This window comes from Geotrypetes seraphini, chromosome 12 (genome assembly GCF_902459505.1).
Source record: "Geotrypetes seraphini chromosome 12, aGeoSer1.1, whole genome shotgun sequence".
NCBI lineage: Eukaryota > Metazoa > Chordata > Amphibia > Gymnophiona > Dermophiidae > Geotrypetes > Geotrypetes seraphini.
The window spans coordinates 112,161,413-112,187,139 of NC_047095.1; the positions used below are offsets into that span (position 1 = coordinate 112,161,413).

At 44.1% G+C, this 25,727-nt stretch overlaps 2 protein-coding genes across 2 annotated transcripts in view; one reads left to right on the forward strand and one right to left on the reverse strand.

The window, feature by feature from the left end:
• Window positions 1-25,727, forward strand: part of LOC117346462 (cytochrome P450 4F22-like) — a 177,421-nt gene that overhangs the window by 130,124 nt on the left and 21,570 nt on the right. The window lies entirely within an intron of this gene.
• The window catches only part of ATP13A1 (ATPase 13A1), a 149,078-nt gene that overhangs the window by 50,729 nt on the left and 72,622 nt on the right, over window positions 1-25,727 (reverse strand). The window contains exons 11-15 of the mRNA XM_033916037.1: window positions 24,073-24,210; window positions 22,654-22,774; window positions 16,676-16,833; window positions 9,320-9,495; window positions 4,991-5,101 (exon numbers count right to left, since the gene is read on the reverse strand). Coding sequence (XP_033771928.1) covers window positions 4,991-5,101; window positions 9,320-9,495; window positions 16,676-16,833; window positions 22,654-22,774; window positions 24,073-24,210 — 704 coding nt within the window. The remainder of the gene's footprint in view (window positions 1-4,990; window positions 5,102-9,319; window positions 9,496-16,675; window positions 16,834-22,653; window positions 22,775-24,072; window positions 24,211-25,727) is intronic.

Consider the following 25,727-nt stretch of genomic DNA (forward strand, 5'->3'; position numbering starts at 1 on the left):
TACACACAAATTTTAATTAAAAACCCCAAACAAATCCCAAATCAAAATCGGCAGGAGAGATGCCCACTTTCACCCCTGACACTATTACCCACCCACCCAGACCCTGCAGCGGAAGAGAGGTCCATTTCCTCCCGCCACACAATCCACCGACATTATTACCCACCCCCCCACCTCACAGTGGGTGAGATGCTCACTCCCTCTGCAGATGTCCAACCCCCAACGACCCCCTGACCCTCCCTTATTCACGGTCCGGTCGGAAGGACGCCAACCCCCTCCGGCTGGCAGGCCTGCTTCTTACAAAATGGCGGTCCTTCCCCTTCCCAGTGCATCCTGGCACCAGGGCCAATCAGAGCATTATACCCCTCCCAGAGCAGGTAGGTGTCCTTCTGGCCAGACTTCGTGAATAAGGTAGGAAGGGGCGTGGGAATTGTCAGGGGCATGGGGGGAGGGTTGGGCAACAGTGGGAGGGAGTAGGCATCCCTCCCACTGTGGGGGTTTGGTGGTGGTGGGTGGGTGGGTAGTAGCAGTATCAGGGGACTGTGCAGTGGGAGGGATGGGGGTGGATGGGTGGTGGTGTTGGAGGACTGTGCGATGCGGTGGGAGACAGTGGGCATCTCTCCCGCTGTGGGGTGGGGGTGGGTGGGTAGTAGTATTGTGGGTTTGTGCAACGCAGTGGAAGAGAATGGGCATCCCTTCCGCTGCAAGTGGTGGGTGTCCAGAGGTTGTGCAAGCACAGCGGGAGAGAGTGTGCATCTCTACTGCCGATTTTCGATTTGGTTTGGTGGATTTGAATTTTTTAAAAAAATATGTGAGTGTATTCTGCGCATATGCTGATTGCTAATTTAGCAAGCCTACGTGAACATCCGCAAACCTCATTTGCATGTGGGATCTTTTCAGAATGACTCGCCTTTTTTAAATCATTACAATAGCGACCTTGGTAGCAGCCCATCTAATTTTATCATGAAGTTTTGAGAATCTTCCTCCTAATCTTTTGTTCTTGTACAATCCCGCTCTATCCCTGGACAAGTGGGACATAGCAGAGCAGTCCTGCAGAATCAGGGTGGGACTGATGAGCCTGCTGCCAAAACAGAGGAACCAAAAGCAGCATCCTGCTTGGCCACCATTTCGATCCTATAAAACTTGGTAAAAGTATGCAAGGAGAACCAGATAGCAGATCTGCAAATCTCCTCCAGAGAGATAGCCAACAACTATCCCAAGAAGAAGAAACACCTCTAGTAAAATGGAGCCCTCACAAAAACAGGGGGCTTATTTCCAGCTGTGATGTGGCTATCAAAGCCGGCTTGCCCTTATCGAAAGGGCCTACAAGAACGAACAGATGGTTGAAAATCTGAAACTCATCATGACCTCCAAGTACCGCAACAAAAGCCTGCCTACATCCAGTGATCGCAACACATGTTCCTGCACTCTGGAACTGGAGGGAATGAAAGTAGGTTGTTGGACCTCCTGGTAAATGTAGAAATTGGAGACCACGTTTGGAAGAAAAGAGGGAACAGTGCGCAGAAAAATGCTGGAATCCATAATCCTAAGAAAAGGATCTCTGCAGGAAAAAGCCTGAAGCTCGAAAATCCTGCGGGCTGAAATTATGACCACCAGGTCCATTAAGATACTTGCTCCAGATACTCATAGGATGGATGAGCCAGCAATTGAAAAACTAGATTGAGATGCCAAATCAGACAGGGTAGTCGCAGTAGAGGCCAAAGCCCCAAAGAGCCCCTAAGAAACCGGACAAGGTCTGGGTAAGCAGGCAAAGAGCCTCTTAGAGGTTTAGGACCCAAACAAGAGAGAATGGCGATCCGAACCCTCAGAGCCATTGGCCAGGCCCCTTTCCAGCCCATCCTGAAGGAACACTAGAATGCACCACAATTGATAACATCTCCAAGCCATTGCATAGGCTGCCACAGTTAGCTACTCTCTTGCGCAGCAAAAGAAGTCATCATAGAAACATAGAAATTGACGGCAGAAAAGGGCCATAGCCCATCGAGTCTGCCCATACCAATGACCCACTCCCTGACTTTTACTACCCTATAGATCCCACTTGAATATCCCATTTTCTCTTAAAATCTGACACTCTGTTGGCCTCAATCACCTGCTGAGGCAGCTCGTTCCAATGATCGACCACCCTTTCGGTGAAGAAGTACTTCCTAGCATCACCTTGAAATTTCCCTCCCCTGATTTTCAGCGAGTGTCCTCTGGTTACCGAGGGCCCTGTAAGACTGAAGATATCATCTTTCACCTCTATACGCCCCGTGATATATTTAAAGGTCTCAATCATGTCCCCCCTCTCTCTTCGCTCCTCCAGTGAGCATATCCGCAGTTTTTTTAACCTTTCTTCATACGTGAGATCCTTGAACCCCAAGACCATCCTGGTAGCCATTCGCTGAACCGACTCAATTCTCAACACATCTTTCCGGTAGTGTGGTCTCCAGAATTGAACACAATACTCGAGATGAGGTCTCACCATGGATCTGTACAGTGGCATTATGACTTCAGGTTTTCTGCTGACAAAACCCCTACGGATGCCCAAATAATAGCCTCTTTGGACTAAGCCGCATGCTCAATAGCCAGGCTGTAAGACCAAAGCGCAATCGTAAGCAGATGAGGATGGCAGGGAAGTCCGAGTCCCTGATCCTGCTGCAGATGAACCAGGTCGGCAAACCATGGTCACCTTGGTCAGAAGGGCGCTATAAGAATCACCCAACTTCTGTGTGCCTTGATCCATCTCAGCAGATGGCCTATCATGAGCCACAGAGGAAGCCATACCCTCCAGCTGCCAGGGCTGTATCAGCGCGTTTAAGCTTTCACTTCCTGGCTTGCGATGGAGGATGAAGAACTGTTCCGCTTTCTTGTTGACCGCCAACGTCATGAGGTTGAACGTTGAACAACCCCGTTCCACTATGCAGCTGCATGCTCTCTGGGACAGGGACCATTCCCCTGGATCCAGAGTCTGATGGCTGAGATAATCTGCCTGGACGTTGTCCACTCCTGCCACCACAAAGTCGTTTTCTGCCCACTGAAAGAGAAGCTGAACTTCCTTGCGCAGAGACACGTCCCTAGTGCCCCCCCTGGTGACTGACATAAGCCATTGCCTTGGCATTGTCCGAGAAGACTGGCACCGCCTGATTCCAGAGAAGACGCTCGATGTGCAGAAGAGACAGCCGAACCGCCCAAAGCTCCAGGCGATTTATTGATCACCTTCTCTAGGATAGGGACCACTGACCCTGTACCAGGAAACCTTTTGTGAATTAGGGCATAAGTCTTACACAACGGCAGCAGGCAGGAAGACATGCATGCATGTGTGGTGCCATGTACTAAAAAGTTATTGCAAACAAGCTGGAAAGCATTCCCGCGAGTACTCCATCAGAGGACATCACTCACAAGTAAGGCTATTATATCCAGCTTGTCCTCAGAGAACCCCACTGATACTCTTTCTGATTCTGTGCAAGTCACGTCACTCTTCATTGCCTCAAGTACAAAACTTAGAGAGCAAACCCTTTTGGACAACAGATTTGAGCTCCGATATGGAAAGGCAAGTAATCAAATTAAACTCTAAATTCAATACACACTAAATTGCCTGTTGGTTAAGTATTACATTACATTAGTGATTTCTATTCCGCCATTACCTTGTGGTTCAAGCCGGATTACATTCAAACTAAAAACAAGAATTACATTCAAATTAAAAGGAATAAAATAAGCGATGACATAGAATTTTTTTAAGGTAATAAACGTTGGGTAAAGAGTTATCAAAGGGAAGTGGAGGTCTTTAGGAGATAAGAATAGGGTGAAATTATGGGTTTTAGATAACGTTTGGTAGATAAAAGAGTATTAGAGAGATCTAATAGATTTGGGATATTGGGTTGGGATTGGTTGTGCTGGATAGGTTTTATGTGTTTTTTGAAGAGTATGGTTTTAACATCTCTCCTGAAGGTTTTGTAGCCTGTAGTCGAAGATAACACCCTAGTCTGTAGTCGAAGTATCCTTGGGTAACACTACTCTCCCTGTTGGTTAGATGTCCAAGAGCAAGATTAGACTTCTGATTGATACAGCATTATTTCAAGGCAGTACTAGTTTCCCTGTTACTCATTAAGATGGTCAGGATGTTTTGGTCCTGAAGGTTAAGGTCTACAAAATCAGCATCTATGAGTCAAAGGTGGTTATTTCTGTTACATCGTGTTTTATGGACCCCTACACGTTTACAAAAATTAGATAGCAGTAGATCCAATAGATGCTGGCATTGTAGATTAGAAGTAGGGACGTTAGATCACTTGATTTTTTTTTGTCCCTGTATAAATGCTTTCTGGAAACTAATTTGGCCCCAAATTAATAAATTATTAGAAAATCATGTAGGACTCTCATATGATACTATTTTATTTGGTACAGCGATGAGAACTCAGAGTCCAATTTCCGCAAAAAATAATGTTATTGTTTATATTGACAGGGGTCGCCATGCAACAAATTACTCAAAACTGGAAAGACTATACGAAATTAAATTATATATTCTGGTGGAATTCAGTTTGCCACATTTATAAGATGGAAAAGGCATTTGCGTTACAATAAGGGAGTTATCATAATTTTAAGAAAATATGGAGACCATTGACTAATTATTCTAATGATCAGATATCTTAGCACATGGAAAGAATATAAGGGATGGGGAAAGGGATGGGTTAGGGTGGGGGTATCGATTAATTGGTATAAGAATTTTGGAGAATAAGTGATAGTTATTTTATTGTATAAGAATTTTTGAATGTAATTACAAGTGTCATTTGAAATTTGTGATATTATGTATAATTCACTTGTAAGAATGGAAAATGAATAAAGAATTAAAAAAAAAAAAAAAAAGATGGTCATGATGTACTGATGTGCATAAGTTTTTTTTTTCTCTTTAAACATTTGTCGTCTTACACCTTGAGGTAGAAGGCAAAATCAATATATATTTATTAAAATAAAACTAGAACAGTATTAGTAAACATACCTGTTGGTGAGACATGTGTCCCAACTCTTTGTATCCTAGGGCTAGCACTCTGGCGCCCTCACGGGAGATCTCAGTGTGAACCGTGTTGTAGTTCTCTGGATGCTGGGAGAACTAAAAATAGATTCATAGGGTTTGAAAAACGCCTGCAGGTTTTACTCACCAAGAACAAAATACATCCCCTACAAACATCTGCACCAAACCCATCTTCTCCCCTGTTCCATACATGGAATTTCTTCCCAGGAAAGTGAACATCCCTCAAGTGAAAAGAAAAAAAAAAAAGCGAACAGCCCTCTTTATCTCCTCTTCCACACTACAGTTTTTTTTTGTTTTAATTCTTTATTCATTTTCAATATTTTCAATAAGTGCAATACAAATTAAATACATTTTATATTTAAGATATCACTTAATACTCTTTCAAGAAACAAATCAATCTATATCCCTCCCCCCACCCTATCCCATAACTATTATAAATTTTTAATTTAATAATCAAATCTTCAAAAAGCTCATTATGATATACATTTCATATCCATAAGAGATAATAAGCACTAATAAATAAACCAATACATTAATTTTACAAGAATTCAGAGAATCATTTAAAAATAAATCCACCCTCCCTCCCTCCCCCTGGATGTGCACATAATATATAATACAGTGGTACCTCGGTTTACGAGTGCACCAGTTTGCGAGTGTTTTGCAAGACGAGCAAAACATTCGCAAACTTGGTGCCTCGTAAACCGAGCTTGCCTCGCTGTATGAGCGCCCTACCCCCGCTATCCGGCATCCCCCCCAGCGATCCGGCATCCCCCCCACCCCCCCGCTCGCATTGCCCCCCTCCATCGCGATCCTACTCTTCCCCCCCCCCGAGCAGTCAATGACACCCTTTACCCAACTTGGCACCAGTGCCGTTGCCCGAAGATCCTCCCTCTTCTGGCGCGGCCTGGGCTGGGCGGTGCGTCGGAGATCCTCCTTCTTCTTGGCTTGGTTTGGGCTGTACTGGCTTTGAGCATTTGCGCATGCTCAAAGCCTTCTGGTCTCGCTCTCTCCGAGATTGAGAGTGAGACCAGAAGGCCTTGAGCATGCGCAAATGCTCAAAGCCAGTACAGCCCAGCCCAGAAGAAGGAGGATCTCCGACGCACCGCCCAGCCGCGCCAGAAGAGGGAGGATCTTCGGGCACCAGCACTGGTGCCAAGTCGAGTAAAGGGTGTCATTGACTGCTCGGGGGGGGGGAAGTAGGATCGCGGTGGAGGGGGGGCAACGCGAGCCGGGGGGGGGGGGAGAATGGAGCAGTGCCGGTAGCCTCGGGGGGGGGGGAGGTGGAACCAATCAAAGCAGTTTCCCTTACTTCCTATGGGTAAAGTTGCTTTGATATACGAGCAATTTGGTTTACGAGCATGCTTCTGGAACGAATTATGCTCGTAAACCAAGGTTCCACTGTATATGGAATTTCTTCCCAGGACAGTGAACATCCCTCAAGTGAAAAAACAAAAAAAAGTGAACAGCCCTCTTTATCTCCTCTTCCACACTACAGTTCTTAATCTATCCTGTCAGTACCCTAGTCAGAGTCACTAACACAGTGTCTCTCAAACTGTTTGCCAAAGCACTGCAGTGTGCCCTGAAGAGAATCCGGGTGTGCCACAAGAGATTCCAGAATTTTACTTTTCATTTTAAAAATTCCGTTCATAAGCATACACTAGAATAGATGACATATGTATCGCATACACAAGAGTCTGTCAATGTTATGAACGTCTGCGTAAGGATACAATCGCCCAGACAAGCATCATTCTTTGACGCGACTGGTCCTTGAAAACTAAAGGCATGTATTTTTAGTTTTTATGCAGTAGTTATCCTAACTTGAGCAACAAAGCAATCAAGGCTTTGTTACTTTATGGAACTTATCTTTGCACACTTGGATTTTTAGCACTGACAGAAATTAAATTTTATTTTATTTTTTAAATCTTTATTGAGTTTCTAAAGCTAACAAAAATGCAATACAGTATCTATACAAATAATATTAATCACATATGCATCTATAATCAATCAAAATCAATACAGCATTAGAAAAAAAAACCACCCAACCAACATTTTCATAAGGGAATAGAACCATACAGGAAAATGTAGATCAGGGGTGTCAAAGTCCCTCCTCGTTGGCCGCAATCCAGTTAGGTTTACAGGATTTCCCCAATGAATATGCATGAGATCTATTAGCATACAATGAAAGCAGTGCATGCAAATAGATCTCATACATATTCATTGGGGAAATCCTGAGAACCTGACTTGAACTGCAGACCTCGAGTAGGGACTTTGATACCCCTGATGTAGATGATGAAATGTGTGTTTGCTTGTTGACTATCGAGCCGCGTTTTGAGCTAATTCACACTCAAACACAAGCACATCCATTGCATTGATTAGCAATTCTATTCTATCTACTTTAGTTTCACCATTACTACAATTACCCATACATAGCTTAAAGAGCTTGAAATAAATAACTCTCAACTTAAATTTTTTGTTGGTTTTGCAATTTTATAATTTCAATTATAATGTGCAGTGAAAAACATTTGCTCCATTTAGGGCTCCTTTTACTAAGCTGCGTTAGGGCATTAACGCGCTAAATTGCTACACGCTTTAGACGCTGGGGTTAGCGTGCACTAATCTGCCGCGTGCGCTAAAAACACTAACGCAGCTTAGTAAAAGCCCATTTGCTCTGTTTAGTGTGCCAGAGCTGAAAAGGTTTGAGAGACACTGCACTGACACCAAACTTCTGCCTGCCACAGACCCAAAAGAGAAGAAAATGCAGGTTCGTAAATAGTGTCTTGAGCTGGTATCTGGGACAGCGAAGGAAACATTTTCGGGAAAAGCAAATATGGCCATGTGTCTCCCATTACGTAAAAAAATTACACTGGCTTCCTGTTCATTGCAGAATCCATTTTAAATGTTAGCTGTATCGCCTTTAAGATCTTGTTTGGATTTATCGCTCCTCTCGTTCCTCTTTCCTGGAATTTTCATAGAGCTCAACTCGCTAGATGTACTCAAAGATTTAGGGCTCCTTTTATGAAGGGGCGCTAGTGTTTTTAGCGCGCGCGCGCTAGACAAAAAACTACCGCCTGCTCAAGAGGAGGCGGTAGCGGCTAGTGCGAGCGGCATTTTAGCGTGCGCTATTCCGCCCGTTGAGGCCTTAACGCGCCTTCGTAAAAGGAGCCCTTAACCCTTTCAGGACCATAAGGATCGTAGGCCAATTTTTGTGGTTTTGACGACATTTTTATGGTAAAAAGGGCTTGCAGATGCCAAAAAATTGATTTTTTTTGTGAAATATCATTATTTTTATTTAAAAAAATCACACTTCTGGCTTATGGACAGTGTGGCAAGTGAATCTTCTCGTCAATCTAGCAACGACGCTAATGAATGAATGTCGGAACCAGTTTGTTTACATAAAGGCAGTATCATATGGAATCCGTACATATCAAATTTAGAACTGTAGACTATCCCAATCAAAATTTATAGGATTTTAAAGTTATGGGACAAATATGTCCCTTGGTCCTGAAAGGGTTAAACTCTCCTTTCCTTCATTTAGAAATTCAGAAAACGTCTAAAAACTCAACTGTTCCTAAAGTATCTAGACAACTGACCCACTCATCTTCTTTCTCCTCCATAGTGATTCCTCTGTCCTATTAATCTCTTTCTCCTCAACAACGCATTTCCGGTCCTATTAAAATCTCCTCTTCCTTCCTCTTAAATTCAATCAATTTGTACCTCGCTTAATCTATTGTAAACCGCAGAACGTGAACTCGCAGGCCTTGAGCATGCTCAGATGCTCAAAGCCCAGCAGACGAGAAGGCCGATCTTCAAGAGTTCCCAGATGAGGGTAAGAAGCGGCAGGGGGGTGCCCAATTGTGTCGGGGGGGGGGGGTCGGATCGTGGCGGGGGGTGCCGGATTGCCGGGGGGGGGGGGGGGTTGCTCGTAAATCGAGCCATGCTCGGTTTCCGAGGCACCGATTTTGCAAATGTTTTGCTCGTCTTGCAAAACACTCGCAAACCGGTGCACTCGTAAACCGAGGTACCACTGTATATATAAAATTTCAATAAAAAATTTTGGAACTGAAAAAATATAAAAGATTTTTTTGTTTACATTTCTTAATCGAAAACCAATTCAAAAAACAATTTTTGACAGTCCATCTTACTGGTAATTTTCTAATCTATGAACTATTAGGATGCTTGAATTTTGTTTAATATTACTGTTAAGTATATATTAACATGGAATTAAACTAAAAGCAGCGTCAGAATTTTTAATTTAATATCATATTTGAAAAGAAGTTTACTTGCTGTAGGAACTACCATTTTGTGCAGTGTTTCCGGGGCTCCCTTTACAGCAGCAACACAACACAAGTCCATAGAGCCTGCCTTCTCGTAGGACGCCAAGACTGACATTCTTTTCAGGGCACTGGCAAAATGGAAACGTTGATGTATCTTCAGCCCCTGAGTTTTAATACTTCTAGGAAATACTTTCTCATCTAAAAACAAGCACAGAAAGAAATTCAGTAGTTACAGCTGTTTCCCTTTCTTTCTTTTTTTCCCCATTTCTTTATTCATTTTTTCATCTTACAAGTGTACAATATTACATCAATTGAATCATATACATCACTTGAAATTCTTTCCTATTATTATTTCAATACATATTTTAAGCCCCTCCCGCACCCTCCCTTTCCACAATTATTGTAAACCAAACATATCGTACATGTAATGTGTTCGAAATAATAATTAAACCAATAATATAGCAATATATCCCCCTTTCCCATTATTATAATTACACTTTAAGTGTAAAAAGGTTATCAGCACATAACAATAAGCTTTTGATGATAATGACGGGTGTTGCTATGCAACATATTACTAACAACTGGAAAAATTATAGTAATCTCAATTATACGTTTTGGTGGAATTCCCCGTGTCATATTTACAAGATGGAAAGAGCAATTGCAATACAGAAAGGAAGTTATAAAAATTTTTTAAAGATATGGAGACCGATGGTTGATTTTTGTAGTGAATAGGCATCATTTTTCTTTGATAATATACATAGGGGGGTGGGGGGATTGGAAGATAAGATGTAGCAAAATTGAAATTTTGAAGGAATATGATAGTTTTAATGATTGTATTGAAAGATGGGAGGGGGGAGGGTTTTTAATTAATTTACATATTAAGAATATAATGTATGATGTTCAAGTGTTATATGATAGTATTTCATGTTGTTCTTTTTGTGCACTTGATGTAAGTTTGAAAAAGAATAAATAAATTTAAAAAAAAAGGTGTCTAATCATTACAATATGTTATCAATGGCCCCCAAATTTTTTTTAAATTATTATAATTCCCATTTTATACGGCAATTGTTCTCTCTCATCTAAAAATAAGCACATAAAGAAATTCAGTAGTTACAGCTGCTTCCCTTTCTGTTAGTAACACTTAAAGCAGCTACTTAGATATCAGTAAAACATTTGCAACTATCCGACACCGACAGTTCACAGTAAAAGGAAAAAAAACCCACCATACATTAAAAAATGAGTAGTCTAGGGGTGAGTCCAAAGGTAGATTAGCAGGTTAAAAATTAGTTACATGGTAGACAGCAAGAAGCAATGCTAAATGAACTCATTACACTAGTAACTATCTTTACTTGGAATATCAGGGATCAGTTCTGGGGCCTGTTCCAATATTTTTAGAAATGATAAGGCACAAAGGTTAGTAACAAAGTTTTGTATTTTTAGAGATAATACTATGATTTGTACCCAAAATAGAAAGTGACCTAAAAAAATCCCCAATCTACTTTATTCCATTACATACTACCCTATGAGCCATCTAGCACAGCAAAGCGGTTTACAAGTTATAGGTGGCTTGTGCGGATGAGTACAAGGCTTGCAGGGATGGGGCAGAGACACGGACAGAACTCGTCTCATTCTCTAATTACATAGAAACATAGAAATAGACGGCAGATAAGGGCCACGGCCCATCCAGTCTGCCCACCGCAATGACCCTTCCCCACCTAACTCAGTGAATAGATCCCACGTATCTATCCCATTTGGCCTTAAAATCAGGCACGCTGCTGGCCTCAGTGACCTGAAGTGGAAGATTATTCCAGCGATCAACCACTCTCTCAGTGAAAAAGAATTTCCTGGTGTCACTGTGCAGTTTCCCTCCCCTGATTTTCCACGGGTGCCCCCTGGTTGCCGTGGGACCCATGAGAAGGAAGATATCTTCTTCCACTTCGATGCGACCCGTGAGATACTTGAACGTCTCGATCATGTCTCCCCTCTCTCTGCGTTCCTCGAGTGAGTAGAGCTGTAACTTATCCAGCCTTTCCTCGTAAGGGAGATCCTTGAGACCCGCGATCATCCGGGTTGCCATTCTCTGCACCGACTCTAGTCTCAGCACATCTTTTCGGTAATGCGGCCTCCAAAATTGCACACAGTACTCCAGGTGTGGTCTCACCATGGATCTATACAATGGCATAATGACTTCAAGCTTACGGCTGATGAAACTCCTGCGTATGCAACCTATGATTTGCCTTGCTTTGGAGGAAGCTTGCTCCACTTGATTGGCAGCCTTCATGTCCTCACTGACGATCACCCCTAGGTCACGCTCTGCTTCAGTTCTTGTTAGGATCTCGCCATTTAGGGTGTAAGTCTTGCATGGATTATGGCTGCCTAGGTGCATGACTTTGCATTTTTTGGCATTGAAGCTGAGTTGCCAGGACCTAGACCAGCGCTCCAGTAGTAGTAGGTCGTGCATCATGTTGTCGGGCATTGAGTTTTTGTCTGTTGTACTCTTGGCCACTACATTGCTTAGTTTGGCGTCATCAGCGAATAATGTTATTTTACCTCGGAGACCTTCTGCCAAGTCTCTTATGTAGATGTTGAACAGGATCGGGCCCAGGACGGAGCCCTGTGGCACTCCACTGATCACCTCCGTCGTTTCGGAGGGGGTGCCATTCACCATTACCCTCTGAAGCCTACCCTCAAGCCAGTTCCCAATCCATTTCGTCAGCGTGTCGCCCAATCCTATAGAACTCATTTTGCTCAGCAACCTGCGGTGTGGTACGCTATCGAATGCCTTGCTGAAGTCCAGGTATACGATGTCCAGGGACTCCCCAACATCCAGCTTTCTCGTCACCCAGTCAAAGAAGCCGATCAGGTTGGATTGGCAGGATCTCCCCTTAGTAAATCCATGTTGACGGGGATCACGTAGATTCTCCTCGTTCATGATCGTATCCAATTGGCATTTGATTAGAGTTTCCATTAGTTTGCTCACTATTGATGTGAGACTCACCGGTCTGTAGTTTGCTGTTTCCATCTTGGAGCCTTTCTTATGGAGTGGGATGACGTTAGCCATTTTCCAGTCCAACGGGACGTCACCTGTACTAAGGGAGAGATTGAAGAGTGCGGATAGCGGTTCCGCCAAGACATCACACAACTCCCTGAGCACCCTGGGGTGTAGGTTGTCAGGCCCCATTGCCTTGTTAACCTTGAGCTTTGACAGCTCGCAGTAGACACTGCTGGGCGTAAACTCGAAATTACTAAATGGATCAGCTGAGTCAACCCTTGTCTGCAGCTGAGGACCAAGTCCCGGCGCCTCGCGGGTGAAGACTGAGCAGAAGTATTCATTTAACAGTTGGGCTTTCTCAGAGTCCGTTTCTGCATAGTCTCCCCCTGGTTTCCTGAGGCGTACTATCCCACCTGAGTTCTTGTTCCTGTCACTGATATACCTGAAAAAGGATTTATCTCCTCTCTTTATGTTCCTTGCTAAAGACTTCTCCATTCGGAATTTGGCCTCCCTAACTGCTGTTTTGACTGTTTTTGACTTGGTCAGATAGATTTCCCTGGAGTCCTGTTTCCCTGATTGTTTGTAAGGGATGAATGCTTTTTTTTTCTCCTTGATGAGGTCCGAGATCTCCGTAGAGAACCATTGTGGCTTATTGTTCCTACTCCGTTTACTTACCGATTTAACATAGCGGTTTGTTGCTTCCTGTATGGTGGCTTTCATAGTTGACCACATTTCTTCCACGTTATCGGTTTCTGTTTGGCTTTGTAGCACCTGGTGAACGAAGTCTCCCATTTCTTTGAAGTTTGTGTCCTTGAATTTAAGGACCTTGGTCAGTGTGGTAGATTTAGTGAAACCTTTTCTGAGATTGAACCATACCATGTTGTGGTCGCTGGAGGCCAATGTGTCGCCCACCGAGACCTCTGTGACACTTTCTCCATTGGTAAGTATCAGGTCTAGGATTGCCTGATCCCTTGTTGGTTCCAACACTAGTTGCCTTAGTCTTGCTCCCTTCAAGGAATTTAATAGCCTCCTGCTGCTGCATGAAGCAGAGGAAAGCGTGACCCAATCCACATCAGGCATGTTGAAGTCACCTAACAATACTGTGTCCCCACGCAAGGTGATATTCTCTATATCTCCGATTAATTCCATATCTTGGTCATCCTGTTGTCTTGGGGGTCTGTATACTACGCCAAGATACAGGCATTTGTCCTTCCCTCTGGCCAAATTTACCCAAAGGGATTCCCCAGTGTACCGTACATCTGTGATTCTGGTGACTTTAATGTCATCTTTAGTATATAATGCTACACCTCCTCCCATTTTGCCCTCCCTGTCCCGGCGAAGCAAGTTGTAACCCGGTATGACCATGTCCCACCCGTGGGAGTCTGTGAGCCAGGTCTCAGATATCGCCACCACATCCAAGTCGGCATTTATCATTTCTGTTTCCAGTTCCAGGATCTTGTTTCCCAGACTGTGGGCGTTGACGTACATAGCCCTCCATGTTGTATGTTTGTTATGTCTCAGTGGGGACATTCCTGCTATAGCAACTAGGCCACCTTTAGCATTATTTGCATGTCTCGTACTCTTCCTAGACCCAGAGCTGCAACGTGCACCTTTCCCGGACTCCCCATACCCAGAACTACAGTTTATGCCTAACCCAGACTCAGAATTGTGTGTACTCTGTGGGGGTATTCCCTCTTGAGCAGCTTGACTTCCTATAATACAGTTTGCAGTGTGTATTCTGTCGCTGGACCCAGAATTACAATGTGTACTTCTCCTAGTCCCAGAATCACAGTGTACACCCCTCCTAGATCCAGAATTACAATTTGAACTCCCCTTAGACCCAGATTTACACTGTATACTCCCCTTAGCCCCAGCATAACAATGTGACCCAGAATTATAATGTGACCCTGAATGCAGACACAATCTTTGTCTCCACCAACTCTACCAGGAGATTATTCCACCCATCTACCACCCCTTTCTGTAAAAAAGTATGTCCTTAGATTACACCTTAGTCTATCACCTCTTAACTTCATCTTATGCCCTCTCACTCTGGAGTTTCCTTTCAATTGAAAGAGACTCGCCTTGTGCATATTTATGCCATGTAGGTTATTTAAACAACTCTATCAAGTCTTTCCTCCAAAGTATACATATTGAGATTAAATCTGTCCCCGTACACCTTATAACGTAGACTATCAACCATTTTAGTTGCCTTCCTCTGGACCATTTCCATCCTGAGATTAAATCTGTCCCCGTACACCTTATAACGTAGACTATCAACCATTTTAGTTGTCTTCCTCTGGACCATTTCCATCCTGTTTATATCTTTTTGAAGGTGTGGTCTCCAAAATTGTACAAAAATTCTAAGTTACCAAGTTTTTAAAAATTTGTTGAAATGCCTATCACAAATTCTAAGCGTTTTACAATATTAAAAGCAAGGGGAAGAGACTTCCAAAGGCATATCAACAAGACAAATTATGGACTGGAGATATGGAAACATATAAGGGAAGAATACGAGGAGAGGTCTTATAAAGGGGCATCAATAGCTCCTTTTTCCTCTCACTATGCACCTAAGCATCCCTCTAGCTTTCATTGTTGACTTTTCAACCTGTTTGGCCACCTTAAGATCATAACATACTATCACAGCTAAGTCCTGCTCCTCTTTTGTCTACAAAAGTTCATCCCCTAAACTGTACCATTCCCTTGGGTTTTTGCAGTCCAAATGCATGAACTTGTATTTCTAGCATTATGTCTTAGTTGCCAAATTTCAGACCATTTCCTCAAGTGGATCACAATAAACTATGGAGAACTCAAGTGCAAATGGGAATACACAAACACATAACTCAGCTGATAGAGAGCCTATATGAAAATCAAGAAGCTACAGTGAGAACTGAATATGGCAACACTGACTGGTTTCCATCCACTGTCTGCCTCCTCTCTGCCTCTTCCATATGCATCTTGTCTCCTTACCTGTTCAACCTGTACAGTGAAACCATCTTCAGAAAAGCAAATTTGGAAGAAGAGAGTGTCTGTTTCAAAGTTAGTGGCTGAAATATAAACAACCTGCGCTATGCAGATGATACAACACTCATCACCAGCAGCAAAGAAGACATGCTGTATCTACTGAGAAAGTCATAACATGGGATTAGAACTGAACATAAATAAGACGAAGATCATGAACACAGAAAATGATGAAGATTTTGAGTTTGAAGGCGATAGAATAGAAGTTGTAAAGGATTTCAATCTCCTGGGTTCTTTTGTAAACAAAGAAGCAAATAACCGGGAGGCTCTTGACAAAGTATTCAAAGGCAAGGAGATAACACTCCAAACGAAGATCAGACTTGTCCATGCACTCATTTTCTCAGTGGTCTGTTACGGATGCAAAAGCTGGACACTACATAAACAAGGCAGAAAGAAGATTGACTCATTTGAGCTTTGGTGCTGGAGAAGAAATTTAGGCATGCCATGGACCGCCAGAAGAACTAACAAATTGATTCTGGAAGAGATCAAACCAGCTATATCACTCCAAGCCCAAATGATGAAGTTACAACTGTCTTATTTTGGTCACACCATCAGAAGAGAGCGATCACTGGAGAAGTTCATCATGTTTGGGAAGATTGAAGGAACCAGGTGAAGAGGGCGACCTGCAATCAGATGGCTGGACACGTTGAAAATAACCATGGGTTTGATGCTGGAGGACCTTTCCAGACTAGCACAAAACCATTTCTTTTTAGATCCGCAATTTATCAAGTTGCTAGGACTCCAGCACGAGTTGATGGTACCTAACAACTAACATGTTTTAATTAATTAAACCTCAGTAATACTAAGATGCAGACAACAGTCCAGCAGCGAGAGGGGTGCTATCAAGTGTTTTGCCCTCATTGCCAGAGAATGTGCTAACAGTGGTTAACGCAGCTGGATTTAAAAAAGGTTTGGACAAGTTCCAGGAAGAAAGGTCCATAGTCTGCTATTGAGATAGACATCAGGGAAACAATTTCTTGCCCTGGGTTCAGTAACATGGAATATTGCTATTTTTTTAAGGTTTCTATCAGGTACCTGTAACCTGGATTGGCCACTGAGGAAACAGGATACTGAGCTAGATGGACCCCTGGCCTGACCCCGTATGGTTATTCTTATAATAATATTTATGTGGAGTACAATCTCCAGTTCATGTCAATTTGTGTGTGCTGACCAATGTGGTCTCCCATGTTTGCACACTTTTTTTTACCATGATCTTTGGTTATAGCACAGGGTGCAATTTGTTTTCAACACCTCAGGAAATAATATAGTGTTCTTTTTTGCACAGCTGCATGAACTCTATAAACATAAGAAACTCCCTCTCAAAAGCTTCATTTCTAATTATAGATAGCTTAGCTGAGGTCGTCATACCTTTGGTAAGAGTCCAGTCAATAGCAGTCAGCATGGCTTTCTCCAGCGGGTCTCCCACCAATGTCCCATCATCCAGCTGTACCAGTGAATGGCAAGTCGCTATCACTCGATGGGTCTCTACAGGGATATCTGACACAGGAGTCACCTCTTTCCCGTCTCTAAAAGAAATTTTTTAAAAAAATGTCCCAATTATCAGACTATCTTCTCTACAATATATTGTTCCCATATTCTGTTTTATATGTGCCTTTCCTACTATGCTTTAGATCAGTGTTCTTCAACCACCGGTCCATGGACCAGTGCCGGTCCACAGAAATTTCCTGCCGGTCCACAGGGCCAGCACGTGCATCAGGCCCAACACAGTGTTCTTCAACCGCCGGTCCATGATGCAATCGATGCGGCATTATCTTCGAGCGAGCTCCCTCTTCCTAACATTCAGTGCACAAAGCCACGGGCAGGGACTCCTACAGGCATCCTGCGCCTGAACCGGAAGCCTTCTCTCTGACATCAGAGGGAAGGCTTCCAGATGAGGTACGGGACGTGCAAGGTGCAATTAGTACTATTATGGGGAGGGGTCTGGGGTGAAGATTGGGTAGAGATGGGAGGGGTCTGGCCCGTGACTTAGCCCAGTGTTCTTCAACCACCGGTCCACGGACCGATGCCGGTCCACAGAATAATTCTTTTATTTCTGCCGGTCCATAGGTGTAAAAAGGTTGAAAAACACTGCTTTAGATGACCACAGACTCTGCACAGATTCCTCTTTATTGGTAAAGTGCTAAAGAAGAGTATTCCTTCAGGACTTACACCTTCAGTAATATAAGATTGGAAGTGCTACTTTATTCTGTTAACAGGTGTTCTTGGAGAACAGCAACAGGGATATGTATTCTTACTGATGGGTGACATCATCCAATACAATAAAATCTTTATTTATATATCGCCAATACCTCATGGAAGTTCACAGTATTTTACAAAAAATAAATGAGCTAATATAACATTATGAACAGGTTATCTTAAAGTCATATCTTTTAAAGTATAAATTCTTCAAACAGATAAGTCTTTGGATCTTTTTTGAAATTCTCACAGTTAATTTGTTAGGTTAAGTAGATATTTTCTACAGTTTGGCTGCTTGATAAGCCAAGGTTGAATTAAAAATCCTGGTGTATTTTATATCTTTAATATCAGGAAAATGAAAGGTATGGTTTTGCCTTAAATTCAAAGTTGACTTTTTAGAGTATTTAAAAAGTTGAGGTGTATAATCTGGAGTGTCCCCAAAGCGAGTTTTGAACAATGTATCAAAGAATTTATAATGTATCCTAGCTTCCACTACAGTGCAGCTGTAGTAGATAAGGTGTGATCCTATCACTCTTTTTCAGATTGAAAAATGTGTCTTACAGCTGTATTTTGAAGGGTTTGATGTTTTTTTTTTTTTTAAATTATTGATTTAGGACAGTCTAAAAATGTAACCCTGCGATAGTCCAGTAAATGGAACAAAATATTTTCTTAACCGTCTAAGTTTCCCAAAAAAAACCAAAAGATTTTTTAATATGTTGACGTGTGTTAACAAAGAGAGATTGTTATCAAAAAGTAATCCCAGAATTCTTATTTTTGAAACCAGAGCATAATCAATAGACACTGTATAAGAATGCTCCTCAGTTTACTTTCTAGAAGTTTTTGAAAGTGTTGGACCGTGTATGTGCAACACTTCCGTGCTGCTGTCCCACGGATTCCAGTCAGTCTAATAATCTTATAGAATTCAACTCTAAAGGGAGGTAGGTGAGGATGTAGGTGAGGATCCCACTCTTTTGGAATTCCTCAAATCCACAGTCCACCAGACCCTCCCAAAAACGGAAACTATCATTCCCCTCTATAAAAGGTATATCCCGCGCAGGAAAACTTGGAACATCCCTCCCCTTTAGAACCACAGAACTCTGGAACAACCTCTCATCCCCGCTCAGAAATTCTAGCTCCTTCCAATCCTTCCGCAAACATTTGAAAACTTGGCTCTTTTCAAAAATCTAATCACCTCCCATTCTCTAATATTTTGTCCCTCTTTATCTTCTTAGTCCCTCTCCTTTATCCTTTCATTGTAGTTCCTTTCCTCCTAATTCTGTAAACCGTGCCGAGCTCTGCGCTTGCGGAGATGGCGCGGTATACAAACCTAAGGTTTAGTTTAGTTTAGATGTAAGAATCTCCAGACTGCTATCAGAGAACACTTACTACAGGGAAGTACTTTTTTTTTCCTCTAAGGTCAACCACAGGGTTGCCCAAGTCCGGTCCTCGAGATCTACTGGCAGGCCAAGTTTTCAGGACATCCACAATGAACATGCATGAGAGAGATTTGCATACCAAGAAGGCAGTGCAGGCAAATCTCTCTCATGCATATTCATTGTGAGTATCCTGAAACCCTGGCCTGCCAGTAGATCTCGAGGACCGGACTTGGGCAGCCCTGGTCAACCAGAACTAGGCTGATTAAAAACAAAAAGTAGAGAATAAGAACATCAAGAACCTTAACAGGCAGGGCCTATGGAGTCCTGCAACTAATGCCTCTTTTTAAGGCAATCTGGAACAGAAAGAAATGGACCTAGGTAGCTGGAATTGGATTCTAGACCATAAATAGATTCTGAAGGACAAGAGAGTTCTGACCAAATCAACTGTCGCATCTGGTGTCTTGTTCCAAACAATAGTTAGATGAATGAGTTGATGAAGGACGTATTGCAGCTATCAAGAGGGTAGCAATGCAGCCATGGTTCTGACATTATGAGCCATGGCATTTATTTATTTATTAGTCTTTAAGCCCGTTACATTAATGGGTGCTAGAATAGATGTGTCTATCTGTCTGTGTTTCTTTATCTCTCTCCTTGGCCGCTGTCTGTGTCCTTCTGTCTTTCCCCCCCACCCCGAGCAAAGCTGTCTGCCCCCAGCATACACCTCCCCCCCAAAGCAGCCTCCTTTCCCTCTCCCTGTCTCTCCATGGCCCTCTTCTGTCTTCCCCCCCAGAGCAAAGCTGTCTGTCCCCAACACACCTCCCTCCCAAAACAGCCCCCTTTTCCTCTCCCTGTCTCTCCATGGCCCCTTCTGTCTCCCCCCCCCAGTGCAAAGCTGTCTGTCCCCAGCACACCTCCCCCCCAAAGCAGCCCCCTTTCCCTCTCCCTATCTCTCCATGGCCCCTTCTGTCTCCCCCCAGCACACCCCTCCCCCCAAAGCAGACCCCTTTCCCTTTCACTCTCCCCCTGGCCCCCGGTATTGATCCGCTTCTTGCCCTCCCTCCATCCCGGCATCTTCTGGCCTGCTCTTCTTCAAAGCAGCCTGCAATCGTGGTGGCCGGCTTTAGCGAACCTCGCAGGCCGCTCTCCAACTCGGTAGCACGTTCCCTCTGACGCGATCCCGTGCGTCAGAGGGAACGTGCTACTGAGGTTGGAGAGCGGCCTGCGAGGTTCTTTAAAGACGGCCACCATCGCAGGATGCTCTGAAGAGGAGGATCAGCGGCGGCAGCGGCAAGTGAGGGCGGGACAGGCTGCTCTGAAGAGGAGGATCAGCAGCGGCGGCAGTGGCGAGTAAGGGCGGGAGATGTGTTCCCTGCCGAGGACGCAGGCAGGGAGAGAGCTTGCCTGGCTTCAAATGGTGAGTGAGGGCGGGAGGAGGGGTGTGGCCAGAATGTTCCCTGCCGCCAGGTTCTAAAATGGAACAGGGCCATGGATCACACACACCACAGCGACAGGGAACACGAAACCCTAAGTGCGTATGCGCGCTTAGGGTTTTATTATATAGGATTTGGTAAAAACATAACATGACAAACATGGTATGGTGCGACATTGCATGAGGAGTATTGTATGACAAAGCATGGGACACCAGCTTAGCATAGCATGGCCCTCAGCCTGAGCTTAGATTGTAAGCTCTTTCGAGCAGGGACTGTTTTCTTACTCTTTGTGACTCTGTACAGCGTTGCGTGCGTCTGGTAGCACTATAAAAATAATTAATAGTAGTAGCAGTAGCACAAGTAAAAGGCCAATCTGAAAGAGTGCCTTTGCTGATGGCAGCCCTCAATCTGCTGGTAGCCAAGAAAACAAAAAGCAGGGTGGGTTTTAGCTCACTCCAGATAGAAGAACAAGGCTCTTTTGTACTATTTGTCATTTCGATAACACTACCAGATGCTTGAAAGAAGCTTATAATCTAATTATGACAAAAAGGGTGAATCTATACATGCTGATCAAACAGGGAATGAACTGAGGTTGTGCTCTCAGATTTGTAAAAAGAAATGCTTCATAATAAACCTACACTGAAAGGTACAAGGCCTCGGTTTACGAGTGCACCAATTTGTGAGTGTTTTGCAAGACGAGCAAAACATTCGCAAACTTGGTGCCTCGTAAACCGAGCTTGCCTCGGTGTACGAGCGCCCCCCCCCGTAATCCGGCATCCCCCCAGCGATCCGGTATCCCCCCGCTCTCGTTGCCCCCCCTCCACCGCGATCCTACTTCCCCCCCCCCCGAGCAGTCAATTACATCCTTTACCCGATTTGGCACCAGTGCCGGTGCCCGAAGATCCTCCCTCTTCTGGCGCGGCCTGGGCTGGGAGGTGCATCGTAGATCCTCCTTCTTCTGGTCTGGGCTGGACTGGACTGGCTTTGAGCATTTGCGCATGCTCAAAGCCAGTCCAGCCCAGCCCAGCCCAGAAGAAGGAGGATCTCCGACGCACCGCCCAGCCGCGCCAGAAGAGGGAGGATCTTCGGGCACCGGCACTAGTGCTAAGTCGGGTAAAAGATGTCATTGACTGCTCGGGGGGGAGAAGTAGGATCGCGGTGGAGGGGGGGCAATGCGAGCGGGGGGGGATGCCGGATCGCGGGAGAAGGGGGGGTTGGAACAGCGTCGGATTCCTCAAGGGGGGAGAATAGAGCAGCGCCGATAGCCTCGGGGGGGGGGGGGGAGGAGGGGAGGAGGTGGAACCAATCAAAGCAGTTTCCCTTACTTCCTATGGGGAAACTTGCTTTGATATACGAGCAATTTGGTTTACGAGCATGCTTCTGGAACGAATTATGCTCGTAAACCAAGGTTCCACTGTATTTGAATATAAACCGCCCTGTCCATTGTACTTCCTCTCTGCCAATATTCTGCATGCTGCGCCTTCCCTATGACCCGCATACCTGCAAGCCCTGGTGGTCCAGAGGTGTAGTGGGCAGGAGTGAGCTTTCCACGCTCCTGCTCCGCTACTAAATTGGTCGCTGCTGCCGAGTTCTGACAAGAATTTGTGGGAGCCATTCAGGAAGCCACTCAGCACTGAGCAGCGGCATCAAAGCGTGCTCCTGCTCGGTATAGCTGAAGCCAGAACTTGCGGCAGCGACCAGTTTAGCAGCGGGGCAGGAGTGTGGAAAGCTGGCTCCTGCCCGCTACACCTCTGGACCACCAGGGATTCCAGGTATGCGGGTCATAGGGAAGGCGCAGCATGCAGAATATTGGCAGAGAGGAAGTACAATGGACAGGGCGGTTTATATTCAAGTATATACCTTGTACCTTTCAGTGTATGTTTATTATGAAGCATTTCTTTTTAGAAATCTGAGAGCACAACCTCAATTCATTCCCTGTTTGATCAACATGTATAGATTCACCCTTTTTGCTTTTTTGTCATAATTAGATTATAAGCTCTTTCAAGCAGAGACGGTCTCTTACATGTTATGCGCAGTGCTATATGCATCTGGTAGTTTTATCGAAATGACAAATAGTGCAAAAGAGCCTTGTCCTTCTATCTGGAGTGAGCTAAAACCCACCCTGCTTTTTGTTTTCTTGGCTCGTCTTATATTCAAGTCAACCATTTTTCCTCCATTTTGGGGAGGAAATGGGGGTCTCGGCTTATGTTTGGTTCGACTTATATTCGAGTATATACAGTAAGTACACTGGCTCTTTATATGAAGCGAAGCAAACTAAATAGTGTAATCTGTTATTAATGTATAAGCTCTGTTACATAAATGTTCAGATTTTTTTGCTACTTACTTAAGACCAGCCACTCCTCGAACCACAAGACTGTCACTGGTCAAAGTGCCAGTTTTATCAAAGCAGCAAACCTGAACTTTGCCAGCAAAGGGGATTCGGAATGGTTCTGTACAGTACACATCTAGAATCAGAAACAAATCCAGAAATAAGACAAGGTGAGGAATACAGAAGGTATGAAAGGAAAGGGGATGTATGAGAAGGAATGTGTTGTATGAATAGATTGTGCGACAGGGAGGAGATATAGACAGGAGATGGAAGAGACTGAAGGATTATAGGAAGACTGAAGATTATAGGAAGGAATGGGTATGGGTGAAAGAAATAGACTGAATGAGCAAAGTGCTGGCAAATAAACAGAGATGAGTTGAAAGGAAATGGGGGAAAGACAAAGGGAATAAATATGAAAGTGCTGAAGTCTCAGAGGAATGAAAAGGAAGAAGGCAAAAAGAGTTGTGAGTAAAAGGTAAAGATGAGGAGAAATGAAGTTGAGATAAGAAAAGAAGAAAAATATCCTCAGTCCAGGCAGTCCCCGAGTTACAGATACTTGACTCATACTTAAGAACGTAAGGAAGTTCTTCTTCACCCAGAGAGTGGTAGAAAACTGGAATGTTCTTCCGGAGTCTGTTATAGGGGAAAACACCCTCCAGGGATTCAAGACAAAGTTAGACAAGTTCCTGCTAAACCGGGAACGTACGCAGGTGAGGCTGGACTCATTTAGAGCACTGGCCTTTGACCAAAGGGCCGCCGCGTGAGCCGACTGCTGGGCACGATGGACCACTGGTCTGATTCAGCAGCGGCAATTCTTATGTTCATTTGATTTCACTGAGCACTATTTCCAGTGGTAAAGACTCATACACTTCTCCTGTAGCAGATTCAGGAATGAGGCATGGCCACATTGAGAACAGTGTGTGGTTGTGCATGCTGTAGCTTAGAGGGAACACTGGGAGGGACAGTTGGCCCTTTTGTCAGCTGGGAGCAGAGAGAAGCAGCAAGAATCTGAAAATCTACAAGTTATGAGTTACATACAAATCCAACTTAGGAACAGTTTTAAAAACCTACCTTGCTCTTAACCCAGGGACTGCCTGTATTAGAAAAAATAAAAACTTTAAGCTAGCATCATTTGTAGACAAATGTTAATGAAAAATCAAGAAAGAAAATAAGGAGAGAGAAAAAAAAAAACACCAAACCCCAACCAGGAGAATGAATGTGTGAGAAGCATGAGTGAATGGCAGGTGGTGGGGAAGAAATTATTGGAGGAAGTGAAGAGGAGCACCTATGAGGGAACTACAGGGGCAAAAGACATGAGAAAAGATTAGGAAGACAAGAAATGGGAAGAGCAAAAAACAAGATGAGAAAGAAATAGGGTGGTGATCGGGAGGGAGGGGGGGCAGTGTGGAAAAGAAGAAAGAAGCTGATACTTACAGAGCTTTGCCAATGCAATAAGAGAAGTATTGACGGCTAACGAGAGCTCAATTGGAAGTTCAGGTGGAACAACTGACGTCAAAATTAGTGTACATTCCAGAAACAACTTGTAACGGTTCCTGCTTGGGTCTTTAGTACCTAAAATTAACAGAAAAATAGATTAGGTTCTTACATTGATAATATCTTTTCCAGTAGAGAGGAATGGTATGCTGAACCTTAAGGTACTCTTGTCCATTCTCGTGAGCATACTGCAGAAAGATGTCAATCATAGCTTTTGAAACCGCCTCCTTCTCCTAGGAGTCTGATGCCCCCTTCTGTTTGTTCCAATGCATGCAAGAGCTTTAGAGTAAAAGACCGGAGAAGGAGGGACACGGGGAACTCCCTGAAACCAACATTCTAATCTGCTCACATAACATAAGTCAATAATGAAACTATAATGTATAAAGCTTGTGTTTGTGTGCCTTTGGTAGAAAAACTCGGCCTTCTGCCATGTTGAGGAGAACTTCCAGGTATTCCAAAGACTGGCATGGGGAACAATTGGCTCTTTCAAAAGTTTACAATCTATCTCAGACTCTGCAAACTGCCACCACTGCTCTTTCTCCCTATTCTCAAGTAGGGGATCTCATGAGCCAGTCATCTAGATAAGGATGAACCAGCCAGCCCGTCCTGTGGAGATGAGCTGCTACCACCACTATCGCCTTGGTGAACATCAGAGGTGTTGTTGCCAGCCCAATCGGTAGCGTTGAAAATTGATAGTGATTCTCCAATACATGAAATGTCAGGAACTTTCTGTGTGCTGGGAAAATTGGAATGTGGAGATAAGCCTAGGTCAAACCCAGGGTGGTCAGAAACTCTCCCAGCTGCACCACTGCAATGACAGATCTCACCATCTCCATCCAGAAAAGCAGAACCCTCTGGGCCGCATTTACATGTTTGAGATCGAGAATGGGCCTCCAGTTGTCAGAATCTTTCTTGGGCACGACAAAGTATACTGAGTATCTGCCCGAGCTCGAGTGTTCTTTTGGATCTCGTTCTATGGCTTAAATATGCAGCAATCTTTTTAATTTTGCTCGGACTTGGACCACCTGCCGGAGAATTCACAAACCAGTCAGACAGAGGGTATGAAAACTATCTCAGTCCTCCAGAAAGTCCAAGAGCTGACCTCCAGTTTTCTGAAGGGCCGCTGGAAGCCTATCATCATTGTGGCTTCCTGGCTGGCTTGGAACCTATATTTTGAATTTTATAGCTTCCGGAATATCTCTGTCTGGAACCTTGATACGTTCTCTGAGATGAGCCTCCTGAGGCGAAAAAGTCAGTGCCCCCAAAAGGAACTCCGGTTTTGGCTTCTAGCCACTCAAGGTCTGCTGTCCAGTAAGGACTTGGGATGAGAATCTTGCACTTTGGCCTTTGCCAAAAAGCATCTGTCCCTTGAAGGGGAGCCTCCTAAGCACAGTCTTAGAGGTTGATTCACTTGCCCATCTGTCTGATCCACAGCAAGCGCAGGGCGGAGATGAATAAGCAAAGACTATCACCATGACTCTAATTGCATCATAAAGCGTGTCAACCATATAGTTCACCCCTGCTAGCACAAGCTGAGGTAAGAACATAAGAACTGCCGCTGCTGGGTCAGACCAGTGGTCCATCTTGCCCAGCAG